This window comes from Micromys minutus (genome assembly GCF_963924665.1).
Source record: "Micromys minutus genome assembly, chromosome: 16".
In the NCBI taxonomy this organism is placed as follows: Eukaryota; Metazoa; Chordata; class Mammalia; order Rodentia; family Muridae; genus Micromys; species Micromys minutus.
The window spans coordinates 17,659,802-17,677,173 of NC_137985.1; the positions used below are offsets into that span (position 1 = coordinate 17,659,802).

General features: G+C 48.1%; 1 protein-coding gene across 6 annotated transcripts in view; it reads left to right on the plus strand.

The window, feature by feature from the left end:
* SMARCA4 (SWI/SNF related BAF chromatin remodeling complex subunit ATPase 4) overlaps positions 1 to 17,372 on the plus strand; it is a 77,785-nt gene that overhangs the window by 49,021 nt on the left and 11,392 nt on the right. For 2 of the 6 annotated variants that reach the window (XM_080930518.1, XM_080930519.1), the window contains exons 21-30: positions 367 to 474; positions 1,227 to 1,313; positions 2,841 to 2,887; positions 3,916 to 4,082; positions 5,782 to 5,945; positions 8,050 to 8,277; positions 8,553 to 8,651; positions 8,907 to 8,984; positions 9,717 to 9,934; positions 15,432 to 15,695. In XM_080930518.1, coding sequence (XP_080786644.1) covers positions 367 to 474; positions 1,227 to 1,313; positions 2,841 to 2,887; positions 3,916 to 4,082; positions 5,782 to 5,945; positions 8,050 to 8,277; positions 8,553 to 8,651; positions 8,907 to 8,984; positions 9,717 to 9,934; positions 15,432 to 15,695 — 1,460 coding nt within the window. Of the gene's footprint in view, positions 1 to 366; positions 475 to 1,226; positions 1,314 to 2,840; positions 2,888 to 3,915; positions 4,083 to 5,781; positions 5,946 to 8,049; positions 8,278 to 8,552; positions 8,652 to 8,906; positions 8,985 to 9,716; positions 9,936 to 15,431; positions 15,696 to 17,372 lie in introns of all 6 variants that reach the window. The other 4 variants (XM_080930522.1, XM_080930523.1, XM_080930520.1 and 1 more) reach the window with 3 other exon arrangements.

The window sequence follows — 17,372 nt, forward strand, 5'->3', positions numbered from 1 at the left end:
CAGGACCTGTTGCCTCATGCTTACTGTATCTTAGTCTAGACTCCTGTCCACAGATAGAGGCTAGGGCTCAGTAGGATCTACTGATCCGTGTCAGTGGTGTGGACCCTCTGCTCTGTGCACCACACATGGCTTGCCTCTGGTTCACTTCACCACTTATTTTCTGACACGCTTTGGAAAGCCTTCCAGAATGTGGCCAACTTACCCATTTTGGCCCAGAGTCTCCTCTTTTTCCCAGATCTCTTCACTCTGAGTGTTCCTCCCTCATACCCCATGTCCTAATCAGAGTGCTGGTCACAAGACTCCACTTAGTGGCACAGGCAGCCCAGTCTAAGCTTGTATGGCCTGAGATTGTTCTTTGCTCCACAGGTAGAGTATGTCATTAAATGCGACATGTCAGCCCTGCAGCGTGTGCTCTACCGTCACATGCAAGCCAAAGGTGTGCTGCTGACTGATGGCTCTGAGAAGGACAAGAAGGTTTGTTCCAGGTTCCTCCTTCCCTATTTTGTTATTGTCTAAATTAGGAGGGTTGATCTACAGCAGCATAGAATTCGTAGGATTGAGCACTCTGCCCAGGAGACTTCACCTGGCTCTGGTCCTTAGGCATTCAAACAGCCTCAGCTGTGATGCTGGTTATCACTCTAGGATGCTTATTGGGCTGCTCTCTGGAGTCCCCCTTGTTTGAGACATTGCCTTCCTCATCACAGCAGGAAACACAGGGCTAACTGATCCAGAGTTGGGATTTTACTTGGGAGCTTTACTTACCCATCAGCTGAAGCCTCTGCCCTTCCTCTTGCTGTTACTGAGGGCATCCTGACATTGGAAAGAGTGGGGAGTGCGGGAGTTCTCAGAAGTCATCCTCCACCTCCTTCAAGCAGGCCTGGACTTGTCCCCCAGGAAGCACCAATTCCTGCAGTCTGTCCCCAGTGCCTCTGTTGTTCAGCCCCTTTACCTGTGCACTGAAGCATTGTGCTATTGCTTCCCTTCTAGTACAGATTCGCACGCCCTCCTCTGTGCAGCTGTACAGAGTGTGCTTATTCTCTGCTGTTTGCCACGCTTGCTTCCTTCATCCGACTTCTCAGAGACAACCCCCTCTCCCAACACTGCCACAAAGATAACCACCAGCTTGCTCTAGGCCCTTCTTCTACCACCCTGTCCAGTTCCCTGCGCACCTCCATTTTGCCCCAAAGTCAGGACTCCATTTTGAACCATCTCATGTTCCTCTGCAGGGCAAAGGTGGCACCAAGACACTGATGAACACTATCATGCAGCTGCGCAAGATCTGCAACCACCCCTACATGTTCCAGCACATTGAGGTAAGGCCGTAGCCCAGTGCTGGCTCTTGGATATAGAGCTGGGCTACTTGTCCCTGATGCCTGTGGGCGTGTGTGGGCATATATGTATAGGCCAGAGGTTCCTGCCCTCTACTCACCTCTGCCTATGTTTTGGAGATAGTATCTTTCATTAAACTTGGAGCTCATTAACTTTTTAGACATGATAGCTAATGAGCTCCACAGATCTGTTTTTTTCCACACAGCTCTTGGTTCACTCACATCAGCCTGCGTGCCCGGCTTCTACCTAAGTGCCAGGGATTCAACTCAGATTGTCATGAGTAAAGCAGGGCCTTGAGGGCCTAAGGAGCTGAGCATAGTGGACTACTTCTTTACTCCCAGCACTCAGGAGAGAGACCCATGTTGATCTCTCTGAGTTCCAGGACAGCCAGGGCTAAGTATGGAGACCCTGTATCAAACAAAACAACAAAAAAGGCAGCCAGGCATGCTGCACTCAAGAGGCAGAGGCAGGTGAATCCAAAGGCCAGCCTGGTCTACAAAGTTCTAGGACAGCCAGGGCTACACAGAAACCCTGTCTTGAAACAAGCAAAGGAAAAAGGCTTATGGTATTCTCACTAGCCACTGTCTTTACATCTGTTATAGTTTCTTTCTGCTGGAGTTTAACCTGTATGTGTGTTGGGGGGGGTGCATGCACATCTGTGAACACTGGGCAGTGTAACCCAGGCCTGTGATAAGGAAACACATGTTCTGAGTTTAGGTGTTTAGGTGTTTCCAGTTCAGCTGGTGCTTAGCAAACCCATCATGGGACTGAAAATGAACGTTCTAAAAGTGTTTGCTCAAGAGTCACCACTGGGTGGAAGAAATGGTTCAAAGGTTAAGAGAACTAACTGGCTTTTCTTCCAGAGGTCCTGAGTTCAATTTCCAGCAACCACATGGTGGCTGATGATCATCTGTATGAGATCTAGCCTGCAGACATACGTATAGACAGAGCACTATACATAATTTTTTTTTTAAAGTCACCTTGTAGGTATTTTCTGTGGGTTTGGGGACTCCTCCCTTGGGAAGTATTCCCAGTCCTGAGGTTACAGATATATCTGTCAGGGCTTCCTAACCCCCGGTTATGAAGTGCTAACCTGGAGGACATCAGTCACGTCTGTGACCACAGTCCACAGTCATCATGAGTAAACTGTACTTTTGGAGGATCTGGACCTTTGCTCACAAAAAGCAAGCATGTGTTTGTATTCTTGGTGTACAGTTTCAGGGTCATTTAAAAATGCCTTAGCATTCCATTTCAGGACGTTCTGAGGTGTTCACATTGGTGCCTAATGTCACATAGTCTTCTACCCACCTTTCACAGGGAAAGCATGAGGGTTGGCATTGGTGCACTGAGTCCAAGCTGGAGGACATTCACATCTGGACTCTGTGCCCCTGCAGGCCACAGATAACTACCAGTGTGATCTCTCAGTCCTCTGCAGTAGCTGCCTGGACCATGGGCTTGACTGGGTAGTCCCTTCCTGCCTTGGCACTGATCCATCTCTTGTCCTGTTGCAGGAGTCCTTTTCTGAGCACCTGGGTTTCACCGGCGGCATCGTGCAAGGGTGAGAAGCTTCCCAGCTCTGAGAGTGGGCAGCAGTCTGCTGGGGGGTTATAGTCTGGTTCAGTGACTTTGTTGCTGTGGTTAGCATTTAACTGCCTGCAGACCTTAGCTTCACTATCCACTGTGTAATGCTAGGCAGCTTCTCTTATATCGGATCCTCAGTTCACTCACTCTACCCTTGATGCCCTGTGACCATCCTTCCTGCAGCTTCACGTGCAGGCTCTACTTCTTTCTCTTGGGTTCTTGGGATATAGTCTCAGTGTGTGAACTAGGCTCTTATGTAACTGTCATCTTCTTCCTGAAACAATTAGAGTCCTTGTACCTCAGCCTTCCTCGTGCTAGGACCATAGGCGTGCAATACCATTCTTGATTCCAGACCAAGTGCATGGTGCTGGCCTTGGATGCCATCTCTAGAATATCACCATGTGCCTTTTTCAGACATTCTTGAAGTTGAGGCCACATTTCCAGCCCTACAATGTTCACCTGTAAGGGCATGGAATGTAATTCGAAGGGTGACAGTGCTTTTTGCTGAACTGGAGATTGAACCCAGGGCCTCACTATCCTAGACAAGTGCTTCACTCTCTGTGCAGGATTCTTTAGTTTATAGTCTGTTCTTAGCACGAGCTGTTCTAACCTTACGGTGGCTGACCCACCATCCTCAGAGCAGCTCCACCTCAGCACTGCTCCTTTGTGGAGCTAGTTCTCTTTCTACCTTTACATAGGTTCTAGGGACTGAACCCAGGTCAAGCAAGCTCACAGAACAAATACTTAATTCCCCAACCCCCTGGCCAACATGTCTGATCGCATGTTTTTATTCTCCTTGTGACCTGGTGAGATGGCATGTACATTTGAGGTCCCTAGTAATACTTGGTGACGAGTGAGCTGGGCTGTAGCTGTGGGCAAGTCTGCTTGGGAAGCCACTTCTTTCCTTGAATCTGCACAGCAACCTAGACACAGCACACATCTCTGTGAGCTCACAGGCATCTGACTGAGGGACTGAATGTTTCCCTTCTTCCCTCCGTGGACTAGATTGGACCTGTACCGTGCCTCAGGGAAATTTGAACTTCTTGATAGAATTCTACCCAAACTCCGTGCAACGAACCATAAAGTGCTACTCTTCTGCCAAATGACCTCCCTCATGACCATCATGGAAGACTACTTTGCATACCGTGGCTTCAAATACCTCAGGCTTGATGGTGAGTAGAGGACAGTTTGTGTGTGATATTCATTCCTGACCTGGTTATATGGACTTGAAGTCCAGGATATACACTGAATCTGAGGACATCTTAGCTGCCTGGAACAAGAAGGAGGGCCTGAAGGTGTTTAGTCTCCTGTTTGCTGTAATCTTCCCTGCAGTGCTGCATTCTGTAATATGGGTTCTGACAGTGCCATTTCAGCTTAAGTTACACAAACCGTGTGTGCATGCACATAGGAACCCTGCTAAAAGGGAACCTTGAGTTCTTTGACTCTGGTACAGATGCGCCTTCATGCAGCTCTCCTCCATTCGTGGCCTCATCCTTAGACAGGCTTCACTACTGCTCAGTGTTCACAGCAGAAGCACCAAGCTTCCGTCCAACTCCCAGCCAGCTGTCTTTCCCTTAACTACTTTGCAACAGCCTCTAACAGGCCTGGCTCAGAGCTGAATGTCGCTCAGTTGCAACGGGACCCTGGCCTGCTTTCAGGCAAGGTCCTTCACTGCTCAAGAGGCTCTGTGTACCAATTGCCACAATGTCTTTCCACCTTTCCTGATCTCCACAACAAGAAGCTTCAGGAAGCAAGAGGCCAGCACTGTTAACAGAAGTGATCGGGGAAGCCCTGAAGTTAGTGTCTCACACTGTCATCCTGGGAAGTCAGACTTGAGGACCTCAGAACCAGCAAGACTGAGCAGCTTCTGTTTTCTTTGCAGAGCCTTTATTGGGCTCAGGAGCTGGGTGTGCCTTACTCTAGACCTCTGACTCACCTGTCCCATCTCCCTGTGCCCTGGACCTTTTAATTTTATACTACATCTTAAAGATGTTTCAGGGGCTACCAACCAGGGTTTGATTGCTTCATCTATTTGTCTGATTCTGTGAAGCTTCATCTAGAACATACTGACCAGAACTCCTGTACATCCATCTGGCCCTAGTCCCTCCTTAGAATGCTTCAAGGCCACCTTTGCTAAACCAACATGCTGTTCTATATGTTCACGTATCTCAGTGCTGGCCAAACACTGCTGAGGTCTAATTGGCTAGACCTCTTTAGCTGACTCTCCTGTCCTTGTGAGCACCAGGTCTTACTTTATGCAGGTCCCTGTCTGCTCAAGGAGCCTAAGGACATCTATCTGTTTGGTCTTTGCTGTGTGTGATTGCATAGCTACCCAGGAGCGAGGTGGGAGGTCAAGGAGCACAGTGTGGCAAGTGTGTAGGCCTGGGAGCCCAAGGAAGGCTGCGCTGCTTTCAGCTCTTATGTATACATTTTTCTGTACACTAGCCAACCTTGCTCCAAGAGAGTTAAGGGTGCATGCCAACCCTGTGGTTCATCTCATCATGCTAGGCCACTAATGCTGTTTTCCTTGTCAAAGTATAGGACAGAGTGAACAAGTGTCAGAAAACATTGTACCTAGAGATGGCAGCCCAGGAGCCTGCCAGCATCTTTCTCTTCCAGTGCCTTATGTTGTACAGGAGACAGCTGCTCTGTGGACCCCCCCCCCCTTTTTTTTTTTAATCTCTTGAGCATGGTAGTATTTGGTAATGACAGGCTGTACCTCCAAGTTGATATCTGGTTAACCTTTTACACTTTGTAGAGTACATCTGTGGTGCTTGTGACCAGCAATACCATCCCTGATGCCAGGGCACAAGCTCCTTCGGATCCCCCATCTCTGTCACCCTTCTAACCCTCTTCTCCTGTGCCTATCAGGAACCACAAAAGCAGAAGACCGGGGCATGCTGTTAAAAACCTTTAATGAGCCTGGCTCTGAGTATTTCATTTTCCTGCTCAGTACCCGTGCCGGGGGACTGGGCCTGAATCTGCAGTCAGCTGACACTGTGATCATCTTTGACAGTGACTGGAATCCCCACCAGGTAAATGCACTGGCAAAGGAGGGGGGATATCTCCTGTCTTAGTGTTCACCGTCTCCCTGATGCTCTTCCTGTTCTGGGAGCCATGAAAAGTATGTTTACTAATCCACAGTGGTCATGTTTCCCTCCTGCTTTTCATAGTGGAAGTGACCTCACATCCTGATTTGAGGAGAGTTATCTTTTCAATGATTATATTTTTATTTCTAGGTACATATGGGCAATAACCAACTCAGGAGTAGAGGCTTTATCTCACCCATGTAAGGCTCCAGGCTTCATCCTTAACATTACAATAACCGAAGGGTTCTTGGATTCCATGCCCGAGAAAAAAGTAGGAAACAGGCTAGTCCACAGTACTGATGGTTACTTGTCATGGGGGAGCAGCCCTTTCAGACCTGCCCTGTGTCCCACACACAGCCCTACTGAGCAAAACCTTGCAAGATCTATTCATTACCTCTTCTTGCTCACTGACCACATTTGCCCTGAGTCCACTCTGCCGAAAGATACTGTGGTGTGCTGAAGATGAGTAGCAAATTTGCCCTGTCTGCTCATACAGTTATAGCATATGGGCTTAGTTTGTAATGCACATGGTAAGATACGGGTGAACTGGAGTCCGCATTCCTATCATCATTCCAAATTGGCCAGGCACACACACTGATGATGTGTTTCTTGTATACTGGTATGTTTCTGTCCCTCTCCAGAGGAGACAGTGGCAAAGAAAGCTAATTTGACTGTTGCCTCTGCTTCAAGGTGTTCCAGAATCTAGCCGCTCTGAAACATTTTCCTCCAGCCTAATGGGCAAGTGTCTTATTTTCTCATTTAATGATTATTAGCCCCAAAGAAACTTAGTTTGTTGCTCTTGGCACTTCTTTAAGGACTCTCTAGTGCAACAGTTTCTCAAACTGTGAGTTGCAACACCTTGGGGGCTATCTAAGACTATCAGAAAACACAGATATTTACATTATGATTCATAATGGTAGTAAAATTAATGTTCTGAAGTAGCAACAAAAGTAATTTTATGGTTGGGGGCCACCACAACATGTAGAACTATATTAAAGGGTTATAGCATTAGGAAGGTTGAAAGACACTGCTCTAGTCAGATAAGTTCTAAATACAATGAGTGCTTGCCACAGTAATGAGGCATTGTCTTCACATGCTGGCCACTCACACTGATACTCTCTGGCATATTCTTGCCCCAGCCTGGCAGATCTAGTAGTAATTATCCATTTGATGACTAATGACCTATGTGGTCAGTGAGATAAGTATCAGTGTAGCTTCTGCTCAGATGTACTGAGGGGCCGTTTCCTAAGAGGTAGTTAGATAATAACAGTCAAGCAGAGGCCAGTGCAGGGCCAGCAGGAGCACATCATCACTGCCAGCCTTGACAGCAAGCACCCTGAGGTACGAGAAACCAGCTGTCAAACACGTCCCTCTGTTCCTGTGACCAGGTCTGAGTCTCAAATTGAGGAACATTGTTGACACTCAGCCTACACAGCGCCTGGCCCAAAGAGAATCTCAGACAGTCTTTGCTAGAATGGCAGAAATACTATTGGCAGCTTCACTGCCACACTGTCAGGAGCTGACTGCTCTATCCCTATACTGTCCTCTTCACACCCATCTGCTCAATCTATACTGACGCTGAGAGAGCTCCTATGATCAGCATAGTAGGCTCATAAATGTTTGTCTTGGGCCCAGGGTGCACAGAAGTGCCAAAGCCCACAGTGATGGACCTGTGACAATGGCTGCCCAGAGTGTTGCCCAAGTGTCCAGGGGCTAGAGAGGTGGCTCAGCAATTAAGAAAATATACATGCAGAGCCCTGAGTTTGGTACCTAGCATCTCCAACTCCAGGCTCTCTTATACCCTCTTCTATGCCCAGTAGGCACTCACATATGTTCATACACTTAAACTTACACTTAAAATACATTTTGGGGGGTGAAGGTGGAGTATTCTTTGGGTTCCAGGAATCATATGTGCTATGGGTATAAGGCCCCTTCAGGCTCCTAGGGACAGGTCGCAGGTCCATTCTTGGGTTCCTGGCTTATGAAGCTGCAGGCCAAGGCTAAGCATGATGTCTAGAATTCCCCAGACTGACCCACCTCCTCTCCCAAGGACCTGCAAGCACAGGACCGTGCCCATCGCATTGGGCAGCAGAATGAGGTGCGAGTGCTTCGCCTGTGCACCGTCAACAGTGTGGAAGAGAAGATCCTGGCTGCTGCCAAATACAAACTCAATGTGGATCAGAAGGTGATCCAGGCAGGCATGTTTGACCAGAAGTCGTCCAGCCACGAGAGGCGTGCCTTCCTGCAGGCCATTCTGGAGCACGAGGAGCAGGACGAGGTGAGCACGGCGCCAGCCTGGCCCAGCGTGAGTGGTGGATGCATGAGGCTTTCGTTTTCGGTTTTGTACCTTTTTTGCACTCTTGGTTTTTGTTTTTGGTTTTTTGGTTTTTTATTTTTATTTTTTTGCGTCCCTTTGGAGTAAAGGGAGTGTGGGCTGAGCAGAAAGAGGATGCGCACTTGCTTTCCCTTTGAAGTGGGTTTTTTTCTAAACTGCTGGTGACAAGACGGCCGCATTGACAGCCCTGGAGACTGAAGTCCTGTATTTATCCACAGAGCAGACACTGCAGCACGGGCAGCGGCAGTGCCAGCTTCGCCCACACTGCCCCTCCGCCAGCGGGCGTCAACCCCGACTTGGAGGAGCCACCTCTAAAGGTGAGAGGGGTAGTTCAGTCTCCACGCCCACTCAACTCAGCTTCTTGCTGAGACTGGCCAGCAAGGGCCTGACCCCACGAAGCGTGCGTGTGCTTGTACGAATGTGTGTGCCTTTTGCTGACGCGTGGGGTCCTCCACCGCAGCCAGCCTGGGACTCCAGCTCATCTTCGGACGGATTCCGCCGCTCACCTCCGAGCCCGGCCACCACCCAACCTAGCCCCACCACAGTCAGACTAAAGCTTTGCAATCTTGTAGGAGGAAGATGAGGTGCCTGATGATGAGACCGTCAACCAGATGATTGCCCGGCACGAAGAAGAATTTGACCTCTTCATGGTGAGCACCGGGACCACACAGACTCAACGATGATAGTGACATCCCCTATGGCTGCTTGGAGCTGTTCCTCTTCACACAGTTTCCTAATGCCTCAGCATTAGGTCACCTCATGTCCTAGGGATAGTGAGGGACACCGCAGTGCCATTTCTGTAGACTCTGGGCTGGTTGCCCAAAGTCCCCTCCCCCCTTTTTTTGTAAATTTATTTATTTTGTGTATCTCAGTACACTATAGCTGTCTTCAGACACACCAAAAGTGGCCATTGGATCAATGTTACTACAGATGTGAGCCACCATGTAGTTGCTGGGAACTGAACTCAGAACCTCTGGAAGAGCAGTCAGTGCTCTTAACCTCTGAGCCATCTCTCCAGCCCAAGTTCCTTCCCTTTATAGAGAAGTTAAATGGGCACTGGAGGCCTGAGGGGCAATCTAGGACCTGGGCTACAAATATTCACCCATGCATGCTAGGTATAAAATTTAGTTGGAGCTCTTTTCAGTTCCATCTGAATTCAGTAGGCCTGGTATTTTCCTCTAAGGCTACTCAGTAGACATACCTGTGTTCCCCAGTCCAACCTCTTACCAAGGTCTGCTGTAGCAGCAAGGTTGGGTCAGTCCCCAGAATGAAGCAGTGTTGCATAACTCTTCATCATCCAGTGTCCCTGTGAGGCCCATTCTGAAGGCTATTGCTTATTGTGCTAACTGCCTTCTACCCTCTGCCCACAACCTGCATTATAGCGCATGGACTTGGACCGCCGGCGTGAAGAAGCCCGCAACCCGAAGCGGAAGCCACGCCTGATGGAAGAGGATGAGCTTCCATCCTGGATCATCAAGGATGATGCAGAAGTAGAGCGGCTGACATGTGAAGAGGAAGAGGAAAAGATGTTCGGCCGTGGTTCTCGCCACCGCAAGGAGGTAGACTACAGCGACTCACTGACAGAGAAGCAGTGGCTCAAGGTACATGCCTGAGAGGGCTGTGCGCCGCAGACTGTGCCAGGCATGGTTGGGAGTAGAGGCTGGCCTTCTTGGGTCATCCAAACCGATACCTTCCCACATTGTTGGCTGCATTTACTGCCAAATGGCTTCAAACAAGACATAGGGACGTTTAGTTTCTACCCCTATTGCTGTCACAAGAAAGAGTCAGCATGCTACCAGCTCTTGTGAGCTCTCATAAGTGCTTACCTTTTTATGAGGTTGACTGTTGACAGTCTTATAAATGATCCCCAAATTCTCCTGGAGGTGGCGAGAAGCAAGGCATGGACAGGGCTGAGGTTTCAGGTCCCAGCTGAGCTGCCTGCCCCTAGGCACACAGGGGAGAGTGCATAGCAGATCTCCAGCCCGCAGTAGCTGCAAAGGGTGAGGCCACAGCTGAAGAGTACCAGAGGTCTGGCATCGATGACTGCATTGGTGTTAATGATCTGCAATCTAGCCCTAAAGTCATGTTGTGAACACAGCCCAGAAGTAGCTATTACAGGAAAGCAGGAGGCAGTCCAAGGATGATGTGCTTGGTCCTGCTGTGTGGCCAGGTAGCCCTGACCTCATCTAGAGCCCAGCAGCCAGTGTGATGGAGAAGTCTCTAATTCTGAGGTTGAGGCAACCTGGGTTACATGACAAGACCTTGTCAAAGAAAAGAACCTGCCAAGAAGTCAAACAAACCTTGGGATGGGCACTCCTCAGAATCTTCCAGAACCTAGGATAGGAACTCCGGGAAGATAGTCATTTGTGTAATAAGGCTATCGCTCCTAAAGGATTTGTCTGTTTCACATTTACAAAACACTAGGAGGCTTTAAATTCAGTCATCACATTTGCTGAATTTTGTGCACAGGTTTTTGAGGTAGGATTTACATGTCACACATAGCTCCTTTTGAAGGTCCATTGCTAGAGTCAGGCAGCCTTCCTGTCAGTATTTGAGCAGTTGCGTCATCCCCCAAAAAAAAAACCCACACTCTTCCTGCTTCCTTTTATTCACTCCTTTGTTGTCTTACATTGGTGGCCACTAGTGCCCTCGTCAGTTTTTGTTTTTAAATACGAGTACTTCACAGATTTGTGTGTCATCCTTGGCAGAGGCCAAACTAAGCTTCTCTATCCCGGGTTCAGTGTGTGTGCTGCCAGTGAGCACTACTTAGCATAGTGTTAATTGACCAATGGTCCTACTTTTGTGTTTTGTTTAGCCCAGGCTGGCCTTGCACTCTTATCCTCCTGTGTCCTACTCACCCCACCAAGTGCTCTTTTTACAGGCAAGCACCATGCTACCCTTAAAGTTATGTAACTGTTGTGAGCATAGCACCTTAATGCAGCATTCTTCAGAGTGCTTTATCTTTTTATTTAAATTTTTTTATTAATTTTTATTTATATGAGCACAATGTAGCTGTCTTCAGACACACCAGAAGTGGGCAATAGATCCCATTACAGATGGTTGTGAGCCATCATGTGGTTGCTGGGAATTGAACTCAAGACCCCTAGAAGAGAAGCCAGTGCTCTTAACTGCTGAGCCATCTCTCCAGCCCCATGGTTATCTTTTTATCTACCAGTTGATGGGTATTCGGGTTGCTTGCTTTGAGGGGCTGTTTTGGGTGATATATGGTGAGCATGTGTGCCTGGGAATGGTATCAGAAGAACAAATGGCTAGCCACACGTGCCAGTCCTCAGTCTTGCCGTGTCCTCACTAACATCTGTCACATCTTGCCTCAGTTGTGTGTGTTTTTTGTGCTTCTTGCCACCCACCCTGCCCCTTTGAGAAGATACAGTTACTGTGTTGCCTGTTTTGGTTTCCAACTCATGGGCTCAAGCAGTCCTCCTGCCTCAGCCTCATGAGTAGCTGGGTTGTAGACACACAGTAGTGCCTCTTTTCTCTTTTTAAAAAATTTTAAATTATGTTTCTACTTATTTAAAATGTGCATATGTACATTTGTGGGGGCTAGGGAGGGGTGCACCCATGCCATGGCATATGTGGGGGTCAAAGGACAACTTGATAAGAGGCACGTCTGGCACGTCATCAGATTGGCGACAAGCTACCTTTACTTAGCCATTTCGCCAGCCCCGGTAGATCTTTGAAATTCCTTCTCATAGATACACTTAGAGGTAGATCTCCTGTCTCTGTTTTCCCTTTACTCTCCCTTTCCTTTTCTTCTTTTTAATATTTGTGTGTGTCTGTACATGCTCACAGCCAGTGAGTTTAGAAGAGGGCATCTGATCCCCTGAAGATGGAGTTGCAGGGGAGGGGAAGAGGCTGTGAGTCGCCTGACATGGATGCTAGGAATGGGACCCGGATTCTCTGCAAAAGCAGCCTGAGCTATTAACCCTGAGCCATCTCTCCTGCCCCACTTAAAGTTAGTCATTATTGTTCTGTATGTTCATGCTATTATGAGTGCAGGCGCGCATACCACGCCACGTGGAAGTCAGAGGACTTTCAGGAGCCTGTTCTCTTCCATCATGCAAGCTGGGGCTTAGTGGCAGGCTCTTGTGAGCCGTCCTGCTAGTGCTGCTTACCTTACACTGTGATGCATATTTAAGACTTGCCAAATTCAAGGTACAAAGATTTGTCCCCATTTTCTGTCATGTTTTTCTTTATAGTTCATGGGGTAGTCTGCTGTTTCAGTCATAGCCTGATAGTTATGTTCCCAAGGCTGTCTTCAAACTCATGGTGATCTTCCTGCCTCAGGCTCCCAAGTGTTGGGACTATAGTGTGCACCACCAGGCCTGGCTTTTGCCTCTTTTTTTTTTTTTTTTTTTTTTTTTTTTTTGAGAGAGAGAGAGAGAGACAGAGCTTTGTAGTTTTACTTCTTTTAAAAACAGAGCACTTCAGGACTAGAGAATTCACTCAGTGGTTAAGAGCACTTGTTATTGTAAAGGACCTGGGTTCAATTGCTAGCACCAGTATGGAGGCTCCCTATCTTCAGTACCAGGCACACGTGGTTCACAGATGTGTATGCAGGCAAAATACTCATACATATAAAATATAAAATATCTTTTTAAAGAAAGATGACTTCACAAGTGTCTCTTGGTATTTTTTCCCTAGAGACTTATTTTAGCTATGTGGGTGTTTTGCCTGCATGTATGTCTGTGCCTACGGAGGCCAGAAGAGGGCATCAGACCTCCTGAAACTGGAATTAGAGATGGTTGTTTGGGAATAGAACCCAGGTCCTCTGGAAGAGCAGCCTGTGCTTTTCAGCCACTGAGCCTTCTCCCTGGCCCCTTTTGGTGTTAGCTATTGGCTAAACTGGTTAGACATTAAACTCAAGGACATTCTGTCTCTCTATACCCTGGCCATACCAGGGCAAAGAATGCATGCTAGAGATCTAAATACACACACAGTCTGACAAGAGGCTGGAAGGCATGAGAAATGGCTCAGTGGTTAAGAGTTCAGTTGCCAGCACCCACAGCAGGTGGCCCACAACCACATCTATCTCCAGCTCCAGGTCTGATTCCCACATGTAATTAAGAATGGTAAAAAGAACTGGAGCTGCTTCTCTGTGCTAGGACAGCATGACCGGGGTCCAGAATTCAGTCAGTACTGCTCCCTGCCAGAACAAAGTCATCCAAGTGATGACAAGGACCACATTTCTATATAGCTTCTTTGAAGTTCTGGGGAATAGTTCCTTATTCCTGTGTGTGCAGTGGAGCCATAGTTGTTTCTCGTCTCCTAAATGCTTACCTTTTTGTTTGTTGTTTTTTGTTTATTTGGTTGGGTTTTTTTTTGTTTTTGTTTTTTAAGAATTACTTGTTTATGTATGCGAGTACATTGTAGCTCTCTTTAGACACACCAGAAGGGGGGCATCAAAACCTATTGCATACAGGTTTTGAGCTATTATGTGGTTGCTGGGAAATGAACTCAGGACCTTAGGAATAGAACAGTCAGTGCTCTTAACTGCTGAGCTATCGCTCCAGCCCTGGATGATGCTTTCTTGATCCAGATGCTGTACCCTCTCTACCCTGCCTCAGTTTGAAGCTCTCTTTGTCACTTTTTGGTGAGATTTGGCCAGACCATACTGTGTTGAGCCTTAGGTGGGAAGCAGTGACCTGCTAGATGTTTTGAATCTAGGCTCCTCCCCTGATCCCAAGGTCCTGTAGAGAATTCTTTTAACCATTGTTCTTTAGTATGTCCTTCACCTCAGTGCTGTCACCAGGAGGAAGCTGATTTTAGGAGAGTCAGCCGACAGTCCCCCTCAGCTCTCCCAGCAATGGAAAGGTGTGGACCATGTAGCTCAGGGGCCAGGACCTTGGGTTTGGAGCAGTGGCTCTTTCAGAGGAGCCTGCTGCAGTTCCCAGCACTCATCACAACTACCATTAACTCCAGCTCCAGAGAGTCCAGTGAGTCCCTGCTTAGTCTCTATAGCATCTCTCTCATACAAAAGAGTAATAGAAATCCTTTTTTAAATATTTCTTTTCTCTTTTCAATATTTTTTTTCTTTCAATGTGCATTGGTATTTTGCCTCTAAATGTCTGTACTGGGTGTCAGGTCCCCTGGAATTGAGATTATAGACCACTGGAAACTGCCATGTGGATGCTAGAAATTAAACCCAGGTCTTCTGGAAGAGGAGCCGGTGCTCTTAACTACTGAGACATCTTCCCAGCCCCCATAAATAAATCTTACACACACATAAACATGTTAAAGTGTCCAAGGACTGGTTGGAGTTAAATTAGTGCAGCGAGCTAGTGCACTGGAAGATTGAGCAGACAGACACACTGTGCATCAAGACACTGCCAAGCTGATACCTGAGACCTGAATCCTGTCCTCAGCACCACCAGAGTGAGAAAAGGGAAACATGGCACTGTAGAGAAGGACAGAGTGGACATGGTGCCTTACCCAGAAGTGGGAAAACTGAGGCAGGGGATGGTGTTGAAGACCTGCCTGAGCTACATGAAACCCTGAATCAAAACAAATAAGCAGCAGTAATATGGGTGGTGAGAGTGACAGGAGACATGCGCACAGCACAGCGGGATCCCACTGCAGTCCATACTCATCAACAGCTCAAACAGCTTACCACAGTTCAAAACGTAGATGGGACAGTAGTGAAGTAGCTCAGCAGGCAAAGGCTGTTACCACCATGTTTGACTTGAATTCAGTTTCCATAGCTTGTTCTCTGACCTCCATTCCCACTGCCACATGTACACACACACACACACACACACACACACACACACACACACACAATCCATGAATATAAATGAATTTTAGATGGTCTTCTGGGTATCTGTATTGATGTGGCTGGACTTTTGTCTGGCCAATTTATGATGCTGGGTGGTCAGTCTTCTGAATGGGCACTGGCTGGAGGAGCACTAGCCTTTCCCAGGAAGTAAGTCAGGGTTCCCAGTAGATACTGTGCCCTGAGCCAGCCATGCTGGAAGGATGTCAGTGTAGGGGCCTCCTCCCTCCCTAGCCAGGCCCCAGGAGTGCGTATCGCGGCCTCTCTTTGTCGACTTGGGTGCTGGCTGTCCTATTTTACCACTATTGACCCTGAAGGCTATCGAGGAGGGCACGCTGGAGGAGATCGAAGAGGAGGTCCGGCAGAAGAAATCGTCACGTAAGCGTAAGCGAGATAGCGAGGCCGGCTCCTCCACCCCGACCACCAGTACCCGCAGCCGTGACAAGGATGAGGAGAGCAAGAAGCAAAAGAAACGTGGGCGGCCACCGGCCGAGAAGCTGTCCCCAAACCCACCTAACCTCACCAAGAAGATGAAGAAGATTGTGGATGCTGTGATCAAGTACAAAGACAGGTAAGCTGAGGCGGTGGCAGAGAGGTTCCTGGGGGTGATGGAGAAGCATAGAGTAGAACCTGGTACTCGGCCACACTGAAGGCCTGTGTTTTCGTGCCTTCCCTAGGACAGCTTGTGGTCTGAGGCAGGGATGCACACAAGTATCTTCCACCATGACAGGAAAAGAGCAGGTGGCAAAACAGAGAGGCACTATGTAGGTATCAGCAAAGGTGGCATGTGACAGATGCCCTGTCTGAGGAAGGACTGGTGTGAAGAAGCACACCCTGCAGTAGTTGTGGCTGGGTAGAGATGGCTGCAGCCTTTGCTCTTCTCTAGTCTGCAGTTCTCTCTCTCCTGGGTCAAGGATCATTTAGATGTTGAGAGTTTGTGGACCTTGTCTTGTTCCTTGACAGGTTCCACTTAGTCTTGGAGTGGAATGTCCGATGAGATTTGGCCACATGTGAGGCAGCACATGTTTTCAGCTATGCCAAAGCTGGCATCAGACTGTGCTACTCCTCTGGGGGAAGCTGCGTGGTTCCCTCTCTGGCCTTGACTAACGTGGGGTGGGAGGCATGAAGCTTGGAATTTGTGTATTTTTCCATTGCTTGGTGTCTTAATTTACCTATCCAACACACACTGGCTGAGGCCTGCCTGTAATGGCATTTATTGTGACAATTTTCTGTGACTCAGTAAGCAAATTGTGAAAGGGTTTTGTCATCCAGAGAAAAGAGTTATAACGAGTTGTGAGTCTTGACACACACATCTGGGAAGAGTCAGCAAGTGAAACAGTTTAAAGGTGGTTATGGCGCCTAAGTCAGTGAGTACAGCTTGGATCAGATAACTGTGTGCAAAGTGGCTTGCCACTAAGACTGGTGGCCTGAAGTTGATCCCCAGGACCCACTTGGAGAGAACCAGCTTCTTCAGGTTGTTCTCTGCCGCCACGTGTGCATTCTGGTACAGATTCCTCAGTGTGATCTGAAAATACAAGTGTCAACTCCAGTTCGCTGCCCTCACCTCTCAGGGAGGACACTGTATCAGAGAGTAACTTGTTTCAGTACTTGTTTTAGATATAGATAGAGATGTAAAATCCTGTGGAGATAACTGGCCTCTGGGTTGTTTGTTCTATTATGTCTGTGTGTATGATTGTGTGCTTTTTCATGCTTGCCCGTTTCTGCAGTGTTCATATGACCTCAGGACCTTTGGAAGAGCAGACAGTGCTCTTAACCTGTGGCCCCTCTCCCCATACCTTTTTTTGTTTTTCAGGCAAGCACTTGCTTTATAGCCTAAACTGGCCTTAACTTTAAGGCAGTCCAACTGCCTCAGCCTTCCAAGCATTGGGGTTACAGGTTGGGATCTTTTCAGATTGCTTCCTAAAGCCCTCTCTCTACTCAGGTATGCAGCAAGCCTAGTTAAACATGGAACCACACTGCTTCTCTCCTCCCCAACCCCACCCCACAGGGTTTCTCTGCATAGCTCTAGCTGTCCTGGAGCTCACTCTGTATACCAGGCTGGCCTCAAACTCACAGAGGTCTGTAAGGGTCCTGGCTACCCAGCTACTTGTAGCAGAGCTGCTCTCCCTGTGGGCACAGTCTTAGAGCCGCTGGAGCAAGAGTAAAGCTGTGCCTGGCACATGGGGGCCTAAGCTCCATCCCTAGCACCGTCACACAACCAGCCAAAGCCTTATTAGAAATGAGGTGG